At 56.5% G+C, this 16,859-nt stretch overlaps 1 protein-coding gene across 2 annotated transcripts in view; it reads right to left on the bottom strand.

Annotated features, from left to right (window-relative positions):
* Positions 1-16,859, bottom strand: part of DENND3 (DENN domain containing 3) — a gene marked incomplete at its 5' end in the record, with an annotated part of 59,372 nt that overhangs the window by 19,637 nt on the left and 22,876 nt on the right. For both annotated transcript variants that reach the window (XM_082858829.1, XM_082858828.1), the window contains 8 exons: positions 483-612; positions 1,948-2,118; positions 3,243-3,502; positions 8,473-8,994; positions 10,051-10,250; positions 10,804-10,907; positions 11,712-11,808; positions 13,796-13,951. In XM_082858829.1, the coding sequence (XP_082714955.1) occupies positions 483-612; positions 1,948-2,118; positions 3,243-3,502; positions 8,473-8,994; positions 10,051-10,250; positions 10,804-10,907; positions 11,712-11,808; positions 13,796-13,951 (1,640 nt within the window). The remainder of the gene's footprint in view (positions 1-482; positions 613-1,947; positions 2,119-3,242; positions 3,503-8,472; positions 8,995-10,050; positions 10,251-10,803; positions 10,908-11,711; positions 11,809-13,795; positions 13,952-16,859) is intronic.

Raw genomic sequence — 16,859 nt, 5'->3', positions numbered from 1 at the left:
TCCACGCGCTCGCACGGCGAGGTCCAGCAGCCAGGGGCAGCCGGGCACAGAGGCCCCCGCAGCTCCGCAGTGGGCGTGTGTCCGACCGCAGAATTCAGCGACCACGACGGCGATTCCGTGAGTCGCGCAACAGCCTTCCACGAATTTCTGCTCTGCTTGAACCAGCCAGCAGCAATTCCGTCGCTGACAACTAAGATTCAGGAGCCATATCATCCAGGGTAGAGTGGACTCTAGTAACCCAGACACTGAAACGGTGAGGTGCCTCGACGTGTCCTTAGGAGCACAGAGCTCCAAGGTGTTATTAGGTGAGGAAAGGAAAGATGCAGAACAACGTGTGATATTCAAAAATGAAAAGTACAGAAGAAAAAAACTTGAGACATTTGGGATTGGTTCTAATGGACAAGACAAAAGTCAACCAGATAAAAATCAGTTAAGACATAACTCAAGACACCGTGGCTGCATTGAACACATGCTGATCTTACTTTCGTTCTTCATCTTATCAAAGTAAGATAACTTGGAGGCCGCGTAGATGGCGCCGGGCGACTGCAGTGCACCCACGACGGCGTCCATCAGCAGGACGTGGGTCAGTGCCTGCTGGACGTACTGGGGGTCCTGTGGGAGGGACAGTCATCTCAGCACAGCTTCACTGAAATCATTTCACTCTAAGACTTTGTCACGTCACATAAAACAACCCTTTCAAAGATGTGTGTTTTTCAAAGCCACGTGAAGAGTTTAGATTTGGATTTGATGTCACGTGATCACGTCCTCTTAGTTGAGACATACACTGGCTGTTTATACCAGGGGTCAGCAAACTTCTGTAAAGGGCCAGGTGCTGAACACTTTAGGGTCTGTGGGCCATGCAGTCTCTGCCACGACAACTCAGCTCTGCCGTCAAGGGCAAAGGCAGCCGCAGACACTGTAAAGGAGAGGGTGGGATGTGTGAGTCCGTACGACTCTCCTTAGACGTCTGCCAGCCCACGGGCTTTGATGAGCCAGTGTGTGCTAAAAAACCAGTGGGTATAAAACCAGTGAGCCGCGAAGTCAGAGTATTGGAATCTTAGGACCTAGTCCCCGCTTCCTGCTCCAAACAGAAACGCTCCTTCTGTCTCCATGACCTTGGGCTTCTCCAGTGACAGAACGTCCATCAGAAACGGCAGCTCTCCCACCACTGAACATACGTTCTTCCTGACGCTTTCCACTGGGTGCCGCCCTCACCTGCATCTCCCTGAGGATCCGTGGGCACAGCTCTCCAGAACCTTCTGAACTGCTCCCTCATGGGAGTCCCCTATTCGTACTCTTTGCCCACTTTGTTGTGTGTTTTCCTGTCTCATCTTGCCATTTAGACAAGACAAATATCTCCCCTGCACCGTGTGTCCTCAGTCTTACCCTCCGTCCACAGTACCCTTCATGACTAGGAAGTCTTAATTTGGTGTGATCAAAGCCATCAGTTTGGCCCAAAGTAAATGAAGGTACAGAAGTCCCTAGGATATAAATGTAACCCTGTGGAAGGAATCTAACACCTCCCCCCAACCAAAACCCTAATCCTGTGAAGGGGAAAAATGAAGAGCCGCTTAGAGCAGGGTGTGCCCGGACCACCCAACTCAGACCTGCCAGAGTCCAGCCCCCGACGCTCCCTTCCCTGGGGTGTCACCAGGGGCAGGGGGCAGTGCAGAGTGGTCACTCCCACAGTCCACCCACACCACCCTGCCAGCCCTTGTGTTTGCCCCCAGGGCGTCCCCCAAGACCCAGGGCTTTGCACCCCAGGGCTTTGCACTGGGTCACGTGCACCGCAGCATCCTTAATGCCTTCTGATGAGACCTCATCTAATTCAGTGGATCCCAAGCCCAGGCCCAGGCCCAGGCCCCAGTCCCACCCGGCTTTATGCTGAGCATTATTATAGAGACATGAGCCTTGGGTGAGAATAAAAAGGCAGACCGGGCCCCAGACCTTGTGGTCGTCGGCCAGCTTCTTCCCAGCCCACATCTCCTTCACCATCAGGTGCCACAGGTCACACTCTGTTTTAAGATTAGCTTCAAAGACTTCTTTCTTGGACAGCACTTTGATTTTTAAAGTGGGAATTCTCAGGAGCAGAAAAGCTACTGTGGTGTTTCTGACTTCCTGCAGAGGGAAAAAGAGGCAAGTGAGTGAAATGACACCCACAGGGACCCTGGAGTCGATAGGAAATACATTTAGGGGTGGCGGTCTGCACACACTGAGGGGACCCACTGGGCACTGGCTGACATCCCCATGGGAAGGCAGAGTCCTTGAGGCTGGCCTGGGGCTGGGGCTGCCCGGGTGGGAGGTCCGGCAGGACCCAAGAAGGCCCTGAAGTACCCGGAGCCGGGTGCCGGGGGTGGGGTGAACAGGGCTCCTCCAGGTGGTCTGTTCTCAGAGACAGGTGACGGGGAGTCAGGGTCACGGCGGTGTCTGCAGCTCAGCAAGCCTTCCTGGTGGGTCTAAGTGTGACCTGTCAGCCACACGTCGACAGAGACACACCGGTGGACTCGTCCTCAGCCTTTAAAGGTGCCTCATTCTTTCACCTCCTTAAATCTCTGTCTCTGGACTTCTGGGAGGAAGCCCGTCAAAGCAGGCTTGGGGGGAAACTGAAGGAACCAGTGAGAAGGTGCGTCCACTGGCCCAGCCTTAGGCATGGGCCACAGGGGAGTTCTCATGCCTCTTCTGTCTCTGGGAATATGCAGTAACTGGATTAACACATCTAACACACCGCTTATAAATTTAGGAAATAAACATGGGAAAGTAAAGGTAAGCCATGAGTCAGGATCTCGACTCAGATGCCCTTAGTGGGGAAGATGACATTTAAAGTTGTTATGCAATGAACAGCGTGGGCCAGCCAGGAACCCGATCAGGAAACGAGATGGAGCCGCTCGCGGGCTGGCCCGCGGCCGTTTCCCAGTAAAGCAAAGTCTGTGCTTCCCCCGCATTGTCGAACCAGGTCAGCGAAGGACAAGCCTGCCTCGCTTCCTGCTCTTCCCCCAAATACAAGTCAGCTGAACGGAGAATCTGCTGTCGGTGCGCTACTGCTCTGAACACACCACCCGCTCCATCTATTCAGTCCTCACATCACTCCTATTCGGAGGGTGCATCCTTATTCCCACTTTACAGGTGAGCAAACTGAGGCACAAACCATGAGTGGCTTGTGCCGGGCCCACGGCTGGCAGAGCCCGGTGGGCTGTCCGGCTGCTGCACCTCCCAAGCCCGGCGGCTTCCAGAGCTGCCCTCACCTCTATGTTTCTGAAGGTGGAAATCTCCACGTAGCCGGGCCTCCCCTCAGTAAGGAGGAACAGGCGCTTCTGGGTCATGGCGATCTTGCCCACGCCGCGATTTGTTTTGACGGAGCTTGACAGCTTATACACACACTCGTTTTTGTCCAGCTGCTCCGTCACCGAAAAAGGCAGGTTGACCCCTTGGGCCTCTGCTTCTGCCTCCTTCCAGCAGTTGTAGAAATCTTTGAATGTTTCTGGGTCAATCTGTTTCTGGTGTCCTTAGTTTTATAAAGAAAAAAAAAAAGAGAGATTCTTACAGCCACGGACACAGGTGCCTCAAGAACGGTTGCTTTACGATCGGGAAGCAGCACGTTACCCGCAGGACATAGCGGGTGGTGCCAGCACCTAAGTCTGCCTGGATGGAAACCACCTGGAAAGCGTCCCCTCCTTCCCCAGCTTCCCCAGGTGCCCAAGTGGGCACTTGATCTGGCCTGAGCCCATTGCCCTCTCCAGCCCCTACCTAGCCAGGTAGTCACAGTAACTCCTAGGGCACCAGGTAGGGACACTGGGACAAGGACAAAGTCCTGTGTCACCTCTAGAGCTGGTGGCAGCCATCTTGGGGCCAGTCCCAGGGTGAAGCTAATGCTAAAGAGACCAGATCCTTGGTGACACTCCCATACCACTGGATCAAGCCTTACCTGAAGCTGGCTTTATCTCAGTACTCTTTGGGTATATGAGCAAATAAGTTATTATTTGTAACCGTGATGATCTTAGTTGATACAGCAACCTTCCCAAATGTCCAATATTCAGGGGCTCCGGAGTCAGAGAGAGACCCAAGTCCGAAGCCCAGCTTCACTACTGTTTAGCAGTGTGACCACAGGCCAGCTGTGGAACGAACCTGCTTCCCTGTCTGTAACGTGGAGCTGGAACCACCCCCAATTCCCACTCAGCCGCTAAGAAGTCCGGCCCGTTCTAAGCTCGATGTTTCCCTGTGCCTGGCTCCTGCATCCTCCATTCTGCATCCTGGATCTGTCTGCCCTCCGTCCTCAGAGGGCCCTTCACATCCTACACAAGAAGAAGCTCCTTAGTGGCCTCCCCCCTTCTAAGCTGCCCCCGCCGGCAGCCTGCTTCACTCCACGCCTAGAATGAGGCTCCTCGTATTCACCAGGCCCAGATTCCTCCAGGATCAGGCCCCTCCTCCCCTTCGCACTCCTGCATCCCAGCACAGTGACAAGCATGTTGTTACGTGCCTCTGCACATGCTGGTCTGTAGTGCTCGGACCAGAAAACTCCTACCTATCCTTCAAGACCCAGATAAAATGGCCCATGGGCAGCCTTCCCAGACAAGGGGCCCACTAAGCTGATGCGCTCTTCCCTCACGGCATCTAACAATGCTTGCTGTGCTCTACCCTCTATACAGGCCCAGCTACCCTGGGCAGCTTGGTCCTAGATCAGGAGACTGAGGACTGGAGAGGGAAGCCCTACCAGCGGGTGGGCAGGTGCCAGGCAGACGGCCCGCCAACGCCGTGCCTTCGTGGGTCTGCCTTTCCCACTGGGGGCCTGCTCGGGATGCAGAAGCCTCCCCGTCTCAGCCTGGCTGGAGGCCAGATCTAAGAGGTCAAGAAAGGCTGTGAGGACTTCCCTGGTGGCGCAGTGGTTGAGAGTCCGCCTGCCGATGCAGGGGACACGGGTTCGTGCCCTGGTCCGGGAGGATCCCACGTGCCGTGGAGCAGCTGGGCCCATGAGCCATGGCCGCTGAGCCTGCGCGTCCGGAGCCTGTGCTCCGCAACGGGAGAGGCCACGACAGTGAGAGGCCGGCGTACCGCAAAAAAAACAAAAAAGAAAGGCTGTGAAAGCTCGGCTCTGGTTCCCTAACACCTACCAGATAACGGTTTCCTGGGGAATTTGATGTCGTGGCCACAACTGAGTCTGGCCTCATCCCCACACAGGGCAGGCACAGGAATATTCAGGTGAAAACCTCCCAGGTGGCAGGATTCTGAGCTGATTCTCCTCTGGCTCACCTGTGTTTTTCTAATTGCCTTACAACCGTGGTCGACTACTTAAAAATTTGTTTAACGTCCTTGGATCCAAACAGAATCACACCACAGTGGGATATCTGTATATACTTGGGTCGTTTTAGAAAGTAAGTTACTGAGGGACTTCCCTGGTGGTCCAGTGGTTAAGACTTTGTCTTCCAGTGCAGGGGGGTGTGGGTTCAATCCCTGGTCGGGGAGCTAAGACCCCACATGCCCTGCGGCCAAAAAACCAAAACAAAATAGAAGCAATATCGTAACAAATTCACTGAAGACTTTAAAAACGGTCCACGTCAAAAAAAATCTTAAAAAAAGAAAGTCACTGAAAAAAATGAAGCACAAGGGCCGGTGGGCAGGTGCCCAGGCAGACGGGCCTGGGGGTCCCTGTGCTGGGCAGCGAGGCACCAAGAGGGTGCGCATCAGGGTGGGGCCCCGACCCTCTGACACGGTTCTCATCCCGCTTCCATTTCGGAAAGGCTCCTCCGTGTAGCTGCCTCTGACTGGGGCGCCTCCATCTACACCTCCTGGCGGTTCTGAACGTCATGTTTTTAATCAGAAGCACTTGGCTATTTTAAGTGGACGACAAGGAAGAGGATGTTTAGTCTACGTAGCCAAGGAAAAGCCCAAGAATCAGGAGAGCGCGAGAGGGGAGTTGGGGAGAACCACGAAGCCATTACTTAATGAAAGCTGGAGCCAAAGATGCTGGGACGTGGAGCCTGGAGCCAAGAAACCCGTCCCTTCTGTCATTAGGACAAACGCTCCCACCATCTGGGTCCCTGCACAGTGCCGGGGCCAAGCGGAGCGAAGCGCAGGTCCCCAGAAGCGGAAACGGCTTCCTCTCGCGGGCAGACGGGAGGCGGGCTCGCGGGCTTTGAGAGCCGGGGTGAAGGACACCAGAGAGGCCAGGGGTGCCCACGCGGGCCTGTGGATGCCACCCCTGCCAGGGCCGCAGCACAGCTGGACGGTGCACGTCCATGGCACTCACACAGCAATAGCCACCATGCACACGAGGGGCCACCACGCACACCCACAGCCGCGGACAGAACGCTCATTCGTCTCCAATTCTGCACAAAAATGCCACCTGTTCATCTCTGCCCCTCACCCGCACTCCAACACAACCCCTCCAGCTCATCTTACGGGGGAGGCAGGGTCACCGGCTCCCGTGGGCCACACTGAAGGCCACACACAGCTGACTCCCCGCCCTGGGGCCAGGTCGTGAGGGCCCTGCACCTCGAATACCAGACTCCGACGTGTGTTCTTATGTTACACCCGTTTATTCTAAGATGGTGACCTTCAGCTTTGACCTAATCCTCCTTTTATTAGCACATACGCGCCCGTCAGGCAGAAACGTACATTGGATGCTGCGCGACAACGGTGCACGTATCCCAGAATCAAGGCCAACAATGACCTGCTTGCAATGCGAATGGAGCCTAAGTGACAACAGGGCCATCGATGGCACTGTCACCGTGGTCATCTGAGGATGCCCTCCCGGGTGTCCTTTCACGTCCCCGCAAGTCTGGGGCTGCTGGACAGCGCCCACGTGTCCAGCTGTAAGCCACACTGTCTGGCTCCCGTGGGACACGCTTCTGGCCAAGGAGAGGTGAGAGCTGGGAGGGCCAGGCCCTCTCCTCCCAGGAAAAGAGCGCCGCCCAGGCCATCGGCCCCCCGGGCTGCGCAGCAACGGGCTGGGCTGGGGGGAGAGGAAGGAGCCGGCTGCACGTCCAGACACCTCGTCACACGAGAACAGCGCCCCCGTGTGGATTACGCCGCGGTACTTCAGGCCCTGCAGCTGGCCTAGTGCTCGTATCCTTGTGTCCTCGCGAGGGCCCGCGCGGGAGGGGGGGGGGCAGGGCCTCCTCTGAGAGCGCTGAGCCCCACAGCGCCTGCGCCCCACCTCCCGGTGGCCTGGGTGCTGCTGGTTGAGCCGGCGAGAACCTCTGCCCCTGGCGGACTCAGTGCACCCCCCACTGCCCTGCCCACGGGAGTCCCCTGGGCAGCACCAGTCGCCCACAGATGCCCAGGGAGACGAGACTGGCTGGCCAAGACGGGCCACTTCTCCGCGGCCGACGTAAGGTGACACCACGCGGAGGGCCCCGTGGGCGCTGGGCCGGCCGCGCCCCCATCAGACCGATGGAGGGACTGTGAACAAGCGGCCCCACCCCTCCACTGGTGGGAAGGCGGCGCGCGTGGGTACAGAGAGGCCGGGCAACTCGACGGCAGCCGCGTAACGAGGAAGGACATCCCACACCTGTTACCAGCAAAGCACGGCCTTTCCAGAGGACACAGGGGCTCCCGCACAGGACACGGAAGGAGATCCGACCCAACGGAAAAACAGGCCAGGCTGTGCCACGCAGCTCCAAGGAGAGAGGCCCAGACGCCCCGAGCACAGGAGCCGACGCTCAGTGCGAGGCCACCTTGCTCACCAAACCGCAGAACACTTCAGACAACTGCACACCGCGCTGCCCAGGAGGTGCGGCTGGGCAGCCTCCCGCGCTGCAGACCCGCCTTGAGGGACCTGCTGGGGGGATCGCAGCTCCCACCCGACAGGGCTGCAGCAGCATCCTAGAGAAGGCCATCCACGCCCAGGGGGCAGGCTGCGAGTCTCACTCGTCAGCATCGGGACAGGCGGAAACGACCAAGGGTACAGGCCAACACGCTGCACCGCCCTCACGTGCACAACACCGTCGGCAGCAAAAGCACAGCGAGACGCCTGTGAGCACCATGGATACGCTTTGGAAATGCAGACCAACACACACGTACCGCGTGAGTCACGTATAGTTTACAAACGCACAAATCCTATGTTCTGCTTGTGGGTGCATCCACGTGCCACAAACGCATAAGAACTTAGTCAGAAGGGAAAGGTCAAGTTTGGGACAGTGTCCCTCTGAGGAGGGAGGGGCGGAAAGGGTTCTGGACCAACCAGACGACTGCAGTAAACGTGGGAAACAAAAGCAGCGGGGGTGGAGGTGCCTGAAGCATTCCGGCTGGAGCCATGCGCCCCCATGTGGGAGGAAGGGGTCAGCACACAGCGAGCAACGCCCCAGGACGGGAGAGATGCCATTAAGCATCACCAGGCCCTCCATCCCCACCCCCTTCCCAGAGCCTCGGCCAGCCCAGGAAGCAGGTAGAGCCCTCGCCCGCCCCGCAAGGCTCCTCCTGGCTGGGCCGACCTGCCCTCGAGGGTCTGCGCCACCCACCCGGCGGGCATCCTCCTACCTACGGTTAACGCCTCGAAGAGCCGGTGTATGATGCCCGCATCCTTCACGATGCCTGACTCCTGCACCCTCTTCACAAAGTCGTCCAGCTGCATGTGCTTCTTGGGCAGCTCGAAGTTCTTCACGCGGTCGTCGGCCTTGGGGGCGTCCTCGGGCTTGTCCACGACCTCACTGATGAGCCGGCGCAGCTCGGGCGTCCGCTCGGCCTGCGCGCGCTCGGGCGCCGACAGGGACTTCACCGTCCTCTGGACGAGGTCGGCGGGAAAGATGCGCACGTCCGTCTTGTACAGGCTCTGGAAGTCCAAGAGGGCGCCCAGCAGCTGGCCCTGCATCAGCTGGACAAGCCCTCGCAGGTAGAAGTACCTCGCCAGCAGCACGGAGTTCTCGGGGGCCAGCGAGTCCATGGCTTTGCTCAGCTGGGCCACGCAGTCCGCGTGGAACGCCTGCACACACTGGCCCACCAGTGGAAAGTGGATTTCCGGGATCTTGAAGGTGTATGTCAACTTGGGGGGCACGTCCAGAACTGAGGAGTGGAGGGGAGATGAACGGTTAGCACAGACCTTAGAAACAGACACGCGTTCCCACCCCATCACCCGGCCCAGGGCCGTTTCTGTGCCTCGGGTGCAGCGTGGAGCAGGACGCCCCGTGCCTCTTCCAGAAAGCTCCACGTGCCCCACGCTGAATGGGGCCCCTCACTGCTCCCATGGCACAAATAATGTTATTTGTTAAAACTGCTGATGCTAAGTTGAAACACGTGGCGGTGAGTCTTTGTTGAAGGACTAAGCTAATAACCTAGGCCGAGACGCACCTGCCAGGCGGGTAAGCCGCCCAAACAGCTGTTTCATTCACCTTAACAGCAGCTCTGCGCCATGGGTACCGTTACCACGCCCATCTCCCAGGGTGGGGACTGAGGCCTCCCCGGGTCCCCGGTACACAGCTACTGGGTACCCCAGGGTCACACAGCCAGGAAGCAGCTGTGCAGGGGACTCAGACCCACCAGGAGCCTCCAGAAGGTCAGTAAGGTCTTTTCATTTGAACACGCGGCCCCTCCTGGCGTCGCCGGCATGATCCCCACTCAGCCTCCAGCTCTCCCGCGAATGCGCCAGGAGGTACCAGCTGGTACTGGTGCCTTAGCCCGAGGCAGCAGCCACTGGGGGTCCGAGCGGCTCACAGCGCTGGCCTCACTGCAGTTTCTCCCAAGGGCACTGGCTTCCTCTGTACCCTCAGCCCCTAGGAAGGGCCTGGCAATCACTGGGGGCCTAAGAGTTGCTGCATCCCCTTAGACAGTCATATATGTAAACACGTATCTCCTATGTACACATACACATACGTGCACATACACACAAGTATGAAAACAGTGGACGGGGCAATGGAAAATACAGACGAGAAATCGCTTTCTGTAATAAGCATAGTCTGCAAAATGAAGGTTCTTAAATATTTCAAATGACTAGTTGCCAGAAAGCTACAGCCATAAGCCCCCCTTCGCTTCTACTGAAACGAGCTGTGGTTTCTTTCAGTGACGGGCAGCATGAGAACCAAGTGAGTGAGAAAAGCCACAGCACGGGCGTGGCTGCACCACCTGTGTGGCTGCCTCCACAATCCTCGGTACGCATCTTCCGCAGCGACGAGTTCCGGGGCGGCAGCTCGGGCACCGCGATGTCCTGCAGGTTGGGCATGCTGACCACCATGCGCCTGTGAGCCCCGTGCGGGGCCGAGGGCTTCCGGCTGGCCATCTTCTCCACGGCGGGTCTTCTTGGACTCAGGAGCATCCCGTCCATCCTGGGTGGAAAAACCCGACACCTCGTAGACACGGCAACGGCTGAAGCACAGGCTCAACTGGGCATCTTCCCCACCGTGGGGACCAGAATGCAGCACTGCCACACCGAGCGGGAAACGGCGGGCACGCTCCTGGCTCTCCCACGTGTAGTGAAGGCTGCATACAGCCCACACCCCAGGAGGAGCCACAACACACAGAACAAGGGCGTCGTCGACAGCCGGCACGCGTTTGAGGGGTTCAGGAAAAGCGGCATGGAAGAGGCGGGAAACGGTGACGATGTGGGGAGAGAAAGAGAAGGAAATGGGGAGAAAACAGCACAAAAACCCAGAGCTGCCACCGCAGGTACCCAGAGCTGCCTCTGCAGGTACGTCCAGCGCCCCCCGCAAGAAACAGAAGTGCACGGGGAGGAGCCTGACGTGTTACCCGACTCATTATGAATTTCTAAATGTGAGACTTCTCTGATCGAATTTATCATTTATCCTTCCACATAAAACTGTGCTCCTTGAGCACACGGACACCCAAGGAGTCGTGCATCCTTTAGAACAATATGCAAACCTGTCCTCTTCGGACTGCGTGCAGAGGTCCATCTGGGCAAAGGCGTCCATCCTTCTGCTGAGCCGAGCCTTGAGGAAAGCATGAAACATGTAGGTATCCAAGACCTGGAACAGACGCCGAGGGGCAGGTTATTGCGCCTGGTCCACGGTCCTCTCCTCCCCGAGCTGCCAGGGCACCTGCAGCCACTGCACGGCTGGCCCTTCCCGACCCACCGAGGCCTCTCGCCAGCACCTTTGGACAAAAGTGCCCAGACACAGGTAGCTTTCTTAATTTATCATAATCTAAGATTTCCCCTCAATCCCTCACCAGCCAATCTCAAAGAATCAGCCACTCTTTGCATTTGAAAAACCACAGAAAGTTCAAAAGTCCAAACCACCCTGCCCCCCGGGACAGCAGCAGCTGCAGTCCCTGTGTTTCGTCATGGATTCTGGCGTCTCCTGGGGACGGCAGCCTCTCTAACGCTCCGCACCTCACAGCCAGCGCACCCCGTCTCCAGACTCACACGCAACAATCTCCAAGTCAGCTCCCAGGGAGTGTGGATGCTGCCCGGCCCTGGGAAGGGGGCGGTGATGGGAAGGGCATGGAATTGTGCGGCATGATGGAAAGGTTCTAGATCCAGACTGAGGAAGGGGTGACCAGGTACACGCCTTGGTCAAAACTCTGCACTCACTATACTTAAAATGAGTGCATTCTGTTATACGTAAATCCCACTCTAAAAAGTCAATTAAAAAAAATCAGAGCTGGCCAAAGGATCAGAAGAAGCCACGCTCAAACAAACGTTTAGAAAAGCTAAGACACTGAATAGAATATTAACAGATACTGGAAACACTTGACTTCAAAAATACTTTAGATACAGAAAAGGGAGAAGGATCGACTGTACACACACACAAACCCCACACACCTCTCACCTGTTTATAAAACTGCTGGTCCCCCGGAGCTCTTGTTTTGAGAAACTCTTCACTGTTGAACACCCTATGTTCATAATTTAAGTGATTCTTCACTCCCCTGATGAAGAAAGATAGTCTAAGAGTTGAAATATTTTTAAATACATGAAAAAGACATTGCTGTTAGCAGAAAAACAGTCACAAGAAATCCACACTTTGAAAAGCCCTGTCTGTAGGAACGGTACTCTGAGCGCTGAGGGACACGGTTTGGATGTATTCTGTGGTGGGGCTTTCTCGTCACTTCAAGCAGAGCTTTCCCCCAACTGGAATGAAGGTCAGGGTGGGGGGTGTCTGTCTTCTTCGAGCCCCCTAGCTCCTTATGCAAATGAAGACGCAGTCATCCATAATTGTTCATACAAATAAAACTGAGTTCGGGGTGGTGACACAGGAAGGGCACCCAGACTCTGAGCACTGACCCAGCTCGGCCGCCAGCCGGACCCTCGCCGGCCACTTACCCATCCTACACCGTGGGGACTTGGGCACGTGACCCCCGATCTACCGTGAGAGCCTACCAAGAGAATCAGTAATCCTACAGGGCATATTCAGGACGTAGCACGTTCGATGTTTCCCTTCTCTTGTGAGGGAAAAAATTACTTCACCTGATATCGTATTTTCTTTTTAATGAACTAAACTCATCAAGTTTGCAGAGTATTAAAAAAACACCCTTCATGAAAGATTTCATATTAAAAGAACAAAAGGAAAACTACATTTCGACAACCACACAAATTATACTGCTCTGAGCAAAGAGCTAATACAACCCATCTATAACCTGACATCCCGTCTTCCTGATAAATCATCTGCTTACACACATACAGACAGCCAAAGAATACAACCATTAAAATGCTGCTTTTGAAAGAATCACACTGAGTGTCATCAAGTTGGCCAGCTCTGGTTTAAAGACCCCTCCCAGGCAGGGTCTGTCCAGATCCGAAGGGGACCTGGTGTTGCCACCCTCCCTGCTACACAACCCAGGAGGTGGGGCGGGGAGAGGGAGAGAGAGAGTGGGGGGGGGAGAGGGGGGGGGGAGAGAGATGGAGAGAGAGATGGGGGAGGGAGAGCGAGGAGAGACGGGGGAGGGAGAGAGAGGGAGAGAGAGAGAGGGAGAGAGGGAGAGAGGGAGGGAGAGAGAGAGAAGAAGAGAGGGAGAGGGGGAAGGGAGAAAGAGAGAGAGGGAGGGAGGGAGAGGGAGAGAGAGACAGAGAGGGCGGGGAGAGAGAGAGACAGAGCGGGGGGGAGAGAGAGAGGGAGAGGGAGAGAAAGAGAGAAAGAGAGAAAGAGAGAGAGGGAGAGAGAGAGGGAGAGAGGGAGAGGGGGAGGGAGAGAGAGAGAGAGGGAGAGACGGGGGGAGGGAGAGAGAGGGGGAGAGAGAGAGAGGGAGGGAGGGAGAAAGAGAGGGAGGGAGAGAGAGAGAGGGAGAGAGGGAGGGAGAAAGAGAGGGAGGGAGAGAGAGAGAGGGAGAGAGGGAGAGAAGAGGCTGCAAGACAAAGCAGAGAAGGGAGAGTGGGAAGAAAGAAAAGGCCTGAAGGCTTTGCCACCAATAACGTCTCCACAAAGGCGTGCTATAAACGTAGGTATATATTTACCATTATGCTCCTTAAATGAGTGCACATTTAGGCCAGCAGCAGGCACTCGACGCCTGCACTGTATCACACTGAAGTAAACACACCACACTGTCTATTTAACTGATTCAGCTCAAGGGCTGGTTCCCAACAGCACACCATAGATGCTGATGGTGACAGTGATGGGAAGAAAGAAGAAAAGTTTCTAACAGGGGCCAGTCCTGGGTGCTCCAGCCTGGGCTCTCCTTTGGGCAGCTTCATTCCCGAAATGATCCGTCTGTCCCCCTACCCGGGTCTGACTATCCAAGGTGGTCAATCGCAAGAGAGACGAGGGGGTGGCAAGGCCCCAGGCGGGGTACACACACTCCCAGGGATCCTCATGGAGGCAGGGGCCTCTCTCTCATCACTCCTGGATTTCAGTCCCTGGGCTCTGGGGCCGTGGCCACTGTGGAACCGGGAGCTGGCTGGGGAGCAGGTTGCTTTAAACACCTGAAGATGCAGACGAGCAGCTGCAGGGTGATCTGCTGGATCTGACAGTTAAGCCGCTGCTGCCAGGCCCGCCGGCAGGCTCGGCCCTCGTTCAGGTCTGTGCTGGCGCAGAGGTGAGCGAGGTCCAGCTCACGGTGCATCTGAAGGCTCTGGACCCTGGGAAGGAGCAGAGAGACACTGACCACGGCCCAGCCCGTATCACGCGACTGACTGCTGCCTACCGATCAGAGAGAATCCTCCGGGAAGAGAGAAGTTAACACTCTCAGGACACTCAGACTCCCTATCGATAACTGGGGCGGGGAGGGTGTCATTACAAATACATCCCTGTTGGGAGTTTATTCACCTCCCAGTACAAACGGCTCATTAGTGCAGGATTCACGAAGGCCTCGTCTTTGGACCACGCACGTCTTTACACAAGCTGAGTGTCCTGTCCTCCTTTGCAGGCACCTGCCCTTCCACGACGGCCAAAGGGTTTCCAGTGGGTCTGGGAGGGACGGCGCAGCTTCCCTGCCCAGGCAGGCTCGGGGGCACGAGGCACGGCCACTTACTTGTCCGGAGGTTCTCAGGGACGGGGGCTCACAGCGGTTTTCATCACACAGGATCCTGGCCTCCCCAACACTGCCCAAGGCTGCACTATTTTTTTTTTTTTGCGGTACGCGGGCCTCTCACTGTTGTGGCCCCTCCCATTGCGGAGGACAGGCTCCGGACGCGCAGGCTCAGCGGCCGTGGCTCACGGGCCCAGCCGCTCCGCGGCATGTGGGATCTTCCCGGACCGGGGCACGAACCCGCGTCCCCTGCATCGGCAGGCGGACTCTCAACCACTGCGCCACCAGGGAAGCCCCCAAGGCTGCACTTTTACCTGAGACTTTGGACACCCAGGAGCAAGTCTGAGGCTTTAAATATGCAAAGTAAACCCACCCAGCAGTACCCAAAGGTCAGGTGGGGCAGAGGGGACCGGCGGACACACACTCTGATCATGAGGAGGAAGACAGCGCGGCAGTGGGCGGCCAGGCACAGGGGCGTCTCAGGGAAGAAGGGCGCTGCTGCCCTTGTCTCTCCCGGCCTATACCGAGTGTGGGCGCTCGTCACCCCAGGCCCCGTGGGGAGACCCACTGCCACAGCCCAGATCACGGTCCCGGAGCCCTTCACAGACGAGCCTCCGACCACGCACGGGTTAGTTCACATTTATAAAGCGCCCCCCGCGGTGAGCCTGAGACTCCACGTCCCGCTGTCTGGGGACCTGGCCAAGCGAGAATCCAACCCCCAGGCATGTTCTAGAATTCTAACAATAACATGAGGGCAGAGGTAAGATCCCATCCCACTGGGGATGCGCCACCCAAGCACACTCTTGAGAAGCTGCGCCCAGCGCTGGCAAACACCAGTCCTGGAAAGTCACCCTCTGCAAGTCCGGGGACTGGGGACTGCGCTTATCAGAAAGTGACTGGATGATGAGGAATGTGGGCTTCACCTTCAGAGTTCACGCAGGGAGACGCTCCCACCCGGACCCCTGGCTGGGCCCCCTGCGCACCGCCCGCCAGCCACGCAGGACTCCACACCCCTGGACTCAGCTTGGGAAGTTTTATAAATTTTTTGAAGACGGAAGGAACAATAATGAAGATGGCACTCCCACGTACTTTGTACAAACCATCCAGATAGAAGAAATCATTGATACCAAGGTGTTATAGGCTGAATTGTGTCCCCCCAAATTCCTAGGTTGGAGTCCTAACCCCCAGCACCTCAGAGTGTGACTGTGTTTGGAGACGGGGCCTTTAAGGAGGTCATTAAGTTAAAATGAGGTCACAAGGGGGGACCTAATCCAATATGACTGGTGTCCTTATAAGAGGAGATTGGAACACGGACACCCACAGAGGGACGACCACATGAGGACACAGGGAGAAGACAGTCATCTACACACCAAAAAGAGAGGCCTCAGGAGGAACCAACTCTGCCAACACGATGATCTCAGACTTCCAGCCTCCAGGACTGGGAGACAATAAACGTCTGTTGCTTAGGTGGTGTTTGTTACAGCAGCGCTCGCTGAGGTAAGAGGCAGAAATGAGAACAGCCAAGTCAGGGAGCCAACACAGAACCACCCGTTCCTTCCCCTCCACTCAGGCCTCAGCTCCTCCCGCATCCGACCTCCAGCAGACAAAGCAGACAAAGTAAAGGGGAACAGTCGGCACTGATAAAAGACGGGCTGCGTCACCAGCTCCTGCGTCACCAGAGCACCAGTCCAGCTACTTGACGACAGCCGGGAGCACCTGCTGCACTAGCCCCCGCCCCACACCCTCCATGGGCACCACAAGCTGCACGCCAGGCCTGCCTCAAGTCCACACACGAGCCGGAGGACTAAAAGCAGGGTCTCTCCCACCACCACTTGATTAGATTCCAAAGGGGGAAACGTCCTCCGCAGGTCCACCTGAGGGAGCCCTGGCTCTGCCCCGACCCACCTGCCCCAGATGCACCTTCTTCCCAGCGTAAATAGTAATCACACCTCCTTTCACCCCCCCTGAAAGAAGTACGCGGGGCAGTCCCCGTCAGGCCTCTCCGATCACCACAGAGGCTGCAGGGCCTGCAGAGCCTACAACAATTATTATCTGCCCTTTTTGGAAAAATTTTGTCTTGCCTGATCTCGGCCAATGAAGTGTAGTCATAGAGATGGAAAAACCACAAAGAGCCACAAAACAGGTATGAAAAAATAAGAGAACTAAGAGCGCACTGGGTAGGGGGGTGGGGGGGTGAAAGGGGAAGACAGCTTCCTGCCCAGGGAAGGACGGCGGGTCATGGCCGTCAGGGGCCCCCGACTGACAGCGCCACGGGGCAGACACCACATCTGTTTGCTCATTACATACATACTCTGCCCAATGCATTGGATACATATCTGGTGAGTGGATGAATGAATGAAGGAAGGAAGGAAGGAATGAAGGACAGAGAAGGAACTTCAGAGATCACAGGCACAGAAGAGGGTCGAGAGGTGTCCCGCGGGTGTGACCGTCCCCTGGCCTGGGGGCCATCGTTAGTATTTAGACAAAATTGGAATGAAGACAAATGACTTTTATTTTTA

Source organism: Leucopleurus acutus (assembly GCF_964270905.1).
Source record: "Leucopleurus acutus genome assembly, chromosome: 17".
NCBI classification, from domain to species: Eukaryota; Metazoa; Chordata; class Mammalia; order Artiodactyla; family Delphinidae; genus Leucopleurus; species Leucopleurus acutus.
This window is presented reverse-complemented; position numbering and strand designations above follow the sequence as displayed.